At 47.5% G+C, this 9,343-nt stretch overlaps 1 protein-coding gene across 1 annotated transcript in view; it reads left to right on the top strand.

Annotated features, from left to right (window-relative positions):
• The window catches only part of TFAP2C (transcription factor AP-2 gamma (activating enhancer binding protein 2 gamma)), an 11,838-nt gene extending 3,844 nt beyond the window's left edge, over positions 1-7,994 (top strand). Inside the window, exons 3-8 of the mRNA XM_015560741.1 lie at positions 357-653; positions 756-807; positions 1,918-2,134; positions 2,702-2,820; positions 5,419-5,563; positions 6,473-7,994. Coding sequence (XP_015416227.1) covers positions 357-653; positions 756-807; positions 1,918-2,134; positions 2,702-2,820; positions 5,419-5,563; positions 6,473-6,758 — 1,116 coding nt within the window. The 3' untranslated portion in view covers positions 6,759-7,994. The remainder of the gene's footprint in view (positions 1-356; positions 654-755; positions 808-1,917; positions 2,135-2,701; positions 2,821-5,418; positions 5,564-6,472) is intronic.
• The last annotated feature ends 1,349 nt before the right edge of the window (positions 7,995-9,343 follow it).

Raw genomic sequence — 9,343 nt, 5'->3', positions numbered from 1 at the left:
AAATCCCTGGGGCACATGGCTGCTGGGAGCCCTCCGTCCCGAGGGCAGGCCCGCGGGCTGGATCCGGGCTGGGGCGTTGGGCGCCGGGAGGGCCCGGCTCAGCGTAGCGGTCGTGGCGGTTCGCGGTAGCGGGGTTTCGCACTAACCGGGTGTCGGTTTCTTCCTTCCAGGATCGCCAGGACGGGAGCAGCAATGGGAACCCGCGCCTCCCCCACCTCTCCTCGGCCGGGCAACATCTCTACAGCCCCGCGCCGCCCCTCTCCCATACCGGAGTCGCCGAGTACCAGCCACCACCCTACTTCCCACCTCCCTACCAGCCGCTGACTTATTCCCAGTCGGCTGACCCCTACTCGCATCTGGGAGAAGCGTACGCTGCCATCAACCCCCTGCACCAGCCGGCGCCCGCCGGCAGTCAGCCGCAGGCCTGGCCCGGCCGCCAGAGCCAGGAGGCTGCTGGCTTGCCCTCGCCTCACGGGCGCCCGGCGGGTCTGCTACCCCATCTCTCCGGGCTGGACGGCGGCGCCATGAGCGCCCGCAGGGATGGTTTCCGTCGCTCGGACCTGCTGCTACCCCACGCGCACGCCCTGGACGCAGCGGGGCTGGCGGAGAACCTGGGCCTTCATGACATGGGGCAACAGATGGACGAGGTGCAGGTGAGTGCGGTTAGGGTCTTGCCCCCTCCTGCCCGGACTCTATCCCAGCCCCCAGCCCAGGCACCCCGGAACTTAAAGGAAACTTTGTCATTTCTCCCCCAGATCGTGGATGAGCAGCACCTGCTTCTACATGATCAGACTGTGATTCGAAAAGGTAGGGCCACACAGGGCCTTGTGCACTGACTCTTACCAGTGTTGTGATCAACCTAATGGCAAGGTGGGGGCATTTGGTGGCTTACTTAGGACATTTGTGCTGGAAGGGACCAGAATTCTGGGAAGGCAGGTTTTGGGAGTGAGAAGAAAGGACATTTCTTTCCCACCTAAATGAAATCCCAGATATGTTACTCCTTTAATTTCAGGATATTTTTACCATGTTTGAAAAACACCAGGGCTTTAGTTGTGTGGTTTGTGACAATGTTAACTGTCAAATGAGTTGATGTGATTTTTATTGTCGATTGCAAATACGCATGTGGCAAGGATCCTTCATTCTAACCTGCGAGAAAGCATTTGGAAACAGTCTGGCCTTCCAAAGAGCCCTAAAAGCACCAGGCCTGGATCTGTCGGAGGCTGATGTTAAAGAGTTTATGCAGGATAAGGGGGTGGGATTTGGAAAATTGGATTATCGTGTTTGGTAAGTGAATGGCTCTCCGAATTAAGTAATGTGCTTGATGGGATTACCAGCCTGGCTGTTTTAGGAAATGGAAGGGGCCTGAATTAAAGGTAGTTACGGTCTGTTACTTGAAGTTAAACTGCTTGAAATCAGCTGGAGGGAAATGTTTTATGTTTTGTTTTTTGTTTTGTAGTTTTTTGCACTCAGAAGATACACTGAATTTCCCAGTAAATTTGTAACAGAACAGGTTTGTTTGTATTTAAAAACTTGCTGTTGCACGAAAGGTTTTGGCAAAGGATCTGAGTTTGTCCTGTGATTTTGGTTATTCCTTGAGGGAGATGAAAATAATACCACTTATTTAGTACCAAAGCAGTCTTTTGAAAACAAATGTTCTAATTAAACTAGATTTTTAACAGTGGAATCGAATAAAAATCCTTCCATGCTTGAGGTTTTTACTAACTTTCCATGGTGTTAACTGGTGAACTTCAGTTGGATTATTTTTGAAGATCAAGGCTTTAAGAAAAACCTGCAATTTATAGCCTCACAGGCGATGTTGTTTGTTTAAAGAGCCCTCTCGCATCGGTTAGTGGTTCAGAAAAGGTCTCTTTTGCTTCGATGCAGCTCTGAAGACTGCACTTCTGATCCCATTCACAGGTCCCATTTCAATGACCAAGAACCCCTTGAGCCTCCCCTGTCAGAAGGAGCTGGTGGGGGCTGTGATGAACCCCAGTGAGGTCTTCTGCTCCGTCCCTGGAAGATTGTCCCTCCTGAGCTCCACATCGAAATACAAAGTGACAGTTGCCGAAGTCCAGAGGCGATTGTCCCCGCCTGAGTGCTTAAATGCCTCATTACTGGGAGGTGTTCTCAGAAGGTATATGGGGCACATTGTGGGCATGGTGGCTGGGTGACTAAATGAGAGCACGGGGAGGTATTTTTAACATTTATGTAACTTTGAGACCTAACACTGAATTCCAATCAGCTCAGAGAGTTTTAGTACTTTTGCTTTTAGAAAGTGCCAAATGTAGGAGGAGGTGCTAAAACAGTGTGAACAGATTATCATTTGGTTAGCATTTATTCCGTGAGTGAAGTGGTGGCCTCCAAATTAAGAGAAGCTCCAGGGGTTTTGTCCCCCCAGGGAGTTGTTTTTTGGAGCTGCTGAAGTTTTTACGAGTGAAAAATCTATCAGCTCCAGTACAGCTCACGATACTCTGTGTTTAAAAAAAGAGAATGCTGGCTATGCTAAGAACAAATTTTGCATTTTACAGGGATTAACTAATGAGGACACCCTGTGGCATTTGATTATGATCCACATAATGTAGTAGAGTCTATTAAGTAGACAGTCTCTCTTTGAAAATGTTTAGTTTTGATGGCAGCCTAGGAATTTGGAGTTTTAAAGTGGTTTCTTGAGAATAGTCAAGGTTGACTCTCCTGTACGCAGAGCCAAGTCTAAAAATGGAGGCCGGTCCTTGCGGGAGAAGCTGGACAAGATTGGGCTGAACCTTCCAGCCGGCAGACGGAAGGCCGCACACGTCACCCTCCTCACGTCCTTAGTGGAAGGTCAGTGGTGTTTTCTGGTGCTTTTCCTTTGCTGGGTTGTGCCTTTACTATTTCTCTCAGCTCTTAATTTGGCCATAAGCAGAGCGAAATGAAGGTGATTTGAATTGTCATGAGTTCATCACAATGATTGACAGTGCTTTTTGTCAAATATCTGCCTGCTAAGTGTTCTGGGTTCAAAAAAGAAATGAGTTTTCCTAACCTAAGAAATCAAACTAGGATGCTGAGACATTGGCTGTTCAATGACCCAGTTTTTGAAGATGCAGTGGATCAGTTACTATCTATCTATATTAATAAAAGCGTAATATGCTAATTAAACCGGACAGTCGGATGGCCTTCTAGATGAATGAAGCCGGGGCTGTGAGGGCCAAGCCCTTTGCATCGGGCCTCTAGCACCTTTATAAAGCTTAGCTGTGCCCAGCTGGTGTTAAGTGGTTGAGAGTGGACCTATGAACCAGGAGGTCCCGGTTCGATTCCCAGTCAGGGCACATGCCTAGGGTGTGGGCTCAATCCCCAGTGGGAGGTATGCAGGCAGCAGCCAATCAATGATTTTCATCAGTGATGTTTCTATTTCTCCTTTCCTCTCTGATTTTATTTAAAATCAATAAAAATATATGTTAAAGAGCTTAGCTGCTTATTGGTGGACACGAAAGTATGGTTGCTGGTTATTGTAGTTGTGGGATATTGGGACTGTGATCAGCAAAGAGGAGCCCTTGTAAAGGAGATTGGATCAACTCACAATTCCTGTGCTTGATTAAAAGTGTCGGGGCCCACAGGGGATTCCCTCCCCCTAATCCTAGGAGATGGCACTGCCCAACCTGCAAAGTAGCAAGGATGCAATCTAGGCTTTAAAGGGGGGATGAGAAAAGGTGAAATAATTAAAACAAAACTCACACACTTTAAAGTGGCTTTAAAAAAGGGGGGGGGGAATGGCTTGGAACACTGTCAGGCTTATCCTGCAACCTCCAGCCACCCAAGCCCTCACCCAGTCAGCAGGATACTGGGCTCTGGCTGGGGGAGCTAATGACGGGTGGTGTCCTGGTAGCCAGGCAATCAAAATATCCTCATCCAAGGATATTTTTCCATTGATTTTTTTTTTTTTTAGAGAGAGTGGAAGGGAGGGGGGAGAAGTACATTGATGTGAGAGAGACACACACCCATTAATTGCCTCTTGCAGGCTCCTGGGGCCAGGGATGGGGGGTGGAGCCTGCAACTGAGGTATGTGTCCTTTACTAGAATTGAACCTGAGACCCTTCAGTCCACGGACTGATGCTCTAACCACTGAGCGACTGGCTAGGGCTAGTAGCCAGGCAATCTTTTGAACACTTGCTTTCTCCTGGTCTAATGGGTGCTACCCCAGTGCTAAAGAGATTTGGGGGGCCCTACTCCACCTTTCTGTGAGTGTCTTTGAGGTCAGGGTAAGGAGCAAGGAGCTGCCTGTTAACTGCCTGTTGGGGACCAAGCTGGCTGCATGGCCAATGGTGGTGGATTCTGTGTGTGGTGCATTAATGCAGGGGTTCTCAAACTTTTCAAACAGGGGGCCAGTTCACTGTCCCTCAGACCGTTGGAGGGCCGGACTACAGTTTTAAAAAAAACTATGAACAAATTCCTATGCACACTGCACATATCTTATTTTGAAGTAAAAAAACAAAACGGGAACAAATACAATATTTGCATGTGGCCCGCGGGCCGTAGTTTGAGGACCCCTGCATTAATGCGACCTCGCTCAGGTTTCTTAACCTAGTGTCGGGTATGAATAAGAAAGTGCCAGAACAATGGTTCTCAGATCCGCTTGATTCAGGAAAGCCCTCAGAGGCAAGTGGATGAAGGGGGCACCGTTTGTGCTTCTGAAAGCTCCACCCGCCTCGGCAGTGTGCAGTCGGCACTGGGCTTGCCTGGAGGGCAGGTACTGTTGGTTCTCTCTCCCTCTGCTCCCCAGTATCTTGGAAAAAGCCGGTGGTTGGGGACCTTAGCATTTCCAATGGGAAAAACACGCCTGCCTCCCTTTCTTAAAGAAACATTCTAGAGACTTGGTTCCTTGGGTAATGGGGCGCCCTAGTTTGAAAAGAAAGTTCCGGGTCAAAGACTTTGTAACAGTTTCGTAAAGAGAAGCGACCAGTTTGCTGTTGTCAGACATCCTCATCATCTCCTTTAAATTTTCCTACTTCTCCACAAAGATAACTGCTTTCTGCTATCAAGCATGGGTGTATCTCAAGGTCAATCTCGTCAAGGTGGGCAGGGGACCGGGTCATATTGCTCGGGTGTGGTTAAAAGTTTTGGGGGCTGTTTTCCTCACATTTTAGGATTCACCCTCTGCCCATAGGGGAGAGGGCCTCACCAGCTGGGGCGCTGACCCTGTTTACTGCGATTTCTCTGATTTTTAGAGAGAGGGGAAAGGAGAAAGAAAAACTTGATGGGTTGCCTCCCACATACTTCCCGGCCAGGAATTGAACCCTCAACCTTTCCAGGGTACTGGATGACGCTCCAACCTACAGAGCCACCACCTCGCCAGGGCCCTGTCTGTGATTTCAGTGAGGTTGCAGTGACTAAAAAGGGGAACAGGACAGCGTCCGTACACCCTACCTTCTTTCATGATTCTAGGAGAGGCCGTTCACTTGGCTCGGGACTTCGCGTATGTCTGTGAAGCTGAGTTTCCTAGTAAGCCGGTGGCCGAGTACTTAACTAGGCCTCATCTCGGAGGACGGAATGAGATGGCCACGAGGAAGAACATGCTGCTGGCCGCACAGTAAGTACACAGGTGCCTTGCTGCTGTGACCCTGAAGTTGAGGGGCCAGCCCCAGGCCCTGGTGCTCAGGAAACGCTGGTTAAATAAGTTAGGGTGGGGAGCAAACGAAAATGACAAAGAGCTTCTTTTACAAAGTCAAATACCTGGGAAGAGTCAGTGAAATGAACGAATGCATTGCTCCCGTAGTGAATGTCTTTTGAGCTGCTTAGCTGTTGAGCTCAAAATAGTTAAAGGTACCCTTTCCTGATCACATTTGCATATCTTTAAAAATGTGTTGAAAAGATGATTTGTTTTGTCACATCCAGTAAAGATTGTGTCCCTTCTGCCTCCTGGTAACGACTTTTGTTTCTTAAATGTAGTGATGACTGGATTTGCAGGAGACAAGTGGGCAATTCAAATGTCTCAAAACCGACTTTCTGCAGCTGCGGGACTTTTCCTGGAAACCAGCAGTAAATTGGTTTAAAAATCATGGGAAATGAAGCAGAACGAGTCCAGTCGCAAATGGGGCAAAAGGGAGGGCACAGTGAACCAGCTGGATAAAAAGTGAATTTCAGGGACATGTGTGATTCTCCGAATTGGTGAATTGGCTTATTGAACTGGCCCAGCACCAAATGTCCCTTAACCTTCTGGTGCTGGAATCCTGATCCCACCTGATGCCCTTGGCTGCTGACTGGCTTAACTGGGGTTAATCCTGTTATCTTCTAATCAGTGGGGATTAAAAAGATAGTGCTTAAAAGAGTAAACTAGCACATAATAGGTACTAAGTGAGGCAATTGGCTATTATATTAGTGTTAGTTTAAAGCCTCCTGTCTTGGCTCAGGCCAGCCATCTCTGATTGCCTCCCAGGTGTCATCCTCAACTACCTGTCAAGAGCTAGATTGAGCTCATAGGTGTGTGTTATGTTCACAGGCAAGTGTGTAAAGAATTCACGGACCTTCTCAACCAAGACCGAACACCCAATGGGAACAACCGGCCGGCCCCGGTCTTAGAGGCGAACATTCAGAACCACCTGTCTCACTTCAGCCTGATTACCCACGGGTTTGGCAGCCAGGCCATCTGTGCCGCCGTGTCTGCTATGCAGAACTACATAAAAGAGGCTTTGGTCATCATAGAGAAATCCTACATGAATCCTGGGGACCAGAGTCCAGCTGATTCCAGCAAGACCTTGGAGAAGATGGAGAAGCATCGGAAATAAAACAGGTGGAAACAAAGGGAAGAAGAGTCTGCAAGGGGAAAAAAAATCTCCAAAACCACTCTCACCGGCACAGATGGGGAAACTCCTCGGCCTGGGGGGACAAGCTGAGCTTTTACTTGCCTTCCATTGAAAGGCCTGCTGGCCTCCCGGAGTTGGACCTGCCCTCTGGGAGTCCTTAGAAATCTCTGGCGCTGAAGCGTCTCCTTAAGTCTGGACAAGTGATCAGAAGGTGACAAGTACTGGCTCTCTATTCATGAAGCTTATGTTTTATTTTGAACCCCATTCTTCCTGTCTCTGAAAGTGGTGCTACAAGTTTTCAAACCTTTTAAATCCATCCCCTGGGCTAACAAAACCCCCACATGCTTAGCTGTTGAAATGTCAAGTCTATGTGATTCAAATCAATAATAACTTTCAGTGTTAAAGTCATTGCTGGCTTCCTGCCCACTAAATATTTATCTTTAGAAAAAAGTGTTTATCTAGCATCTTCAGATATCAAATCCTGCATTCAGTAGGAGGCAGACTCCGCTCAGCAACTAATTAATAGGTGGTATTGAACACACTTAAAAATCCCCTTGTTCAAAAGGGGCTTTTGGGTTTTACAAAACACGTAGAAACAAAGCCTGCTGATTTTATGTTGTTTTGTTTTTTGTTTAGCTGAAAATTAACTCTTCAAATGGGAGATTCTTTGAAATGACATGTTCCTTTAAGGTACTGAAGCTTTATTTGCATATTTATTTCACATCTTGGTGATTCGAGTAAACTTGAAAAGGGTAGGCATGAAGCGTTTTTTTTGCTGCCTGTCACCCCCCAGGTCCCAGAGGAGGCGCTGTTATTTTGAGAAACGATGTGTCTCGTGTACAGGTTTTATTTATGCATAATTTAATCGGGTCTGTAAATACGGGTGCACTTCTTAGTGACTTTTTGAGAAATGGGGTTCCATTTTAATAACTTTTAAAGGTGATGGGGTCATCTAAAACACATCTTTAGGTTTTATTCATATGTACACAGGGTGTTACGAATTAGGATCCTGGGCTCTGTTCTATTTAATTGAAGCTCTCTGTTCACAAAGAGATAACTTTGTGTCTCATTCTTGTTGGGCTAATCCCGAACAGGAGTGCGCGGTGCAGTGTATGGGGTGCCATGGAGATTTGGAATTGAACTCCATGCCTGTAAATGTCACACATTAAATTGTGTATATGATTCCTGTACAATAAAAAGTATTCTCTATAGAAGCTGTGACAGCCTGGTGATGAGTTGATTGTTTAAAGCCTCTAAGATGAGTGGAACAGTGGCCGAGCTGTTTATGGTTTGACTGGCTTAGTTCAGAGGACTGAATAGGAAGATTGCAAGCGAAGGGAAATTGGGAGTTTCATTTTTCTCTGTCCTGCAAGACTGCTCAGCTGCCCCAGGTTCTGTGCTCACCAGCAGCCCTCAGCTGCCTATAGCGCCATCTCACCACAAGGGGTGTTGGGAAGTGTGTGAGGGACAGTTTATTGACAATAGTGAGAGGTGCCAACAGTTTGGGAATAACGTCTCTTGTGTAAGGCTGCCCTGTTGAGAAACACTGCTCTACAGCCAAGTTGCCACCTCAAAATATACTGAGAATGGAAACGATTGTAGGCGCTCCTCGGGCAGACATTCCTTAGGAGGGCTTGGCATTCAATCAAATGCAAGCCATGGGGGTGAGGGCTCATTGTTTTCACGATCGTTTTCCATCAACCGAAGTTCACGTTTGGGGACGCAATAATGCGAATCTATCCATGGCCTGCTGATCATTCAGTCTGCCGGGAAAATCAGAGGTCGGTTCTCTTGCCCTCCGCTCCCAGAGCAGAGGACTCTGGCAGGGCCTGCGAACTTGCTGGCTGTCTTGAGGATCTTGGATGCGCACCATCGGGACTTGGTTTCAAGTTGAAGTGGCCTGGCATGTCCTCCAGGAAGTGATGTGTTTATAGTTTGGCACGAGCGGCTGGGCTTCAAAGGGAAGTGGGAGCAGAGGGTTTCCACAGTGGATAAGGCGTTTGCTTCAACTCCAATCTCATAATCCGTAATGCATAACTACCAAATGCCCAGCAATTCCTGACTTAATGCTGGCATTGGATGTTAAGTAACTTAAACTCTGCCAACCTAATACTTGGCTCTTGGCAGCCTGTACTTGGCCCTGAACGTTCTCATTTAGTTCGATTTATCTGGTTGACATGTCAAAAATCACAATTGCTTTGCTTCAGAGCAGCTAAAAGGTCTTCTGTTGGCAGTTATTTCTCAATCAAGGCGTGAGATATTAGGTGTTAAAAGGAAGTTATGGGGGCAAAGGGCCGAAGGTAAAAGGACTATTTTGTTATCAGCATCTTAACCTGCTTCTGGCTTTTAGGAGCTGTGCCGAATTGCAATGCAGACAATGTTCTGGAAACGCCCCAAAGCCCACCAAGCACTGGAGTGAGTCATAAGCAGGGCTTTTCCTGGCTCCGTGCTCAGTTCTCCTTTCTCCTCCTTTCCTCTGCAAGTCCACAGACAGCTACTGACTCCTCTGGGCCCGGTGCACAGTAACGACAGGTTTTCCTTCCTTCCCAGCACCTGAGCTGATATCA

The sequence above is a fragment of the Myotis davidii genome, unplaced genomic scaffold (genome assembly GCF_000327345.1).
Source record: "Myotis davidii unplaced genomic scaffold, ASM32734v1 scaffold75, whole genome shotgun sequence".
NCBI classification, from domain to species: Eukaryota; Metazoa; Chordata; class Mammalia; order Chiroptera; family Vespertilionidae; genus Myotis; species Myotis davidii.
This window is presented reverse-complemented; position numbering and strand designations above follow the sequence as displayed.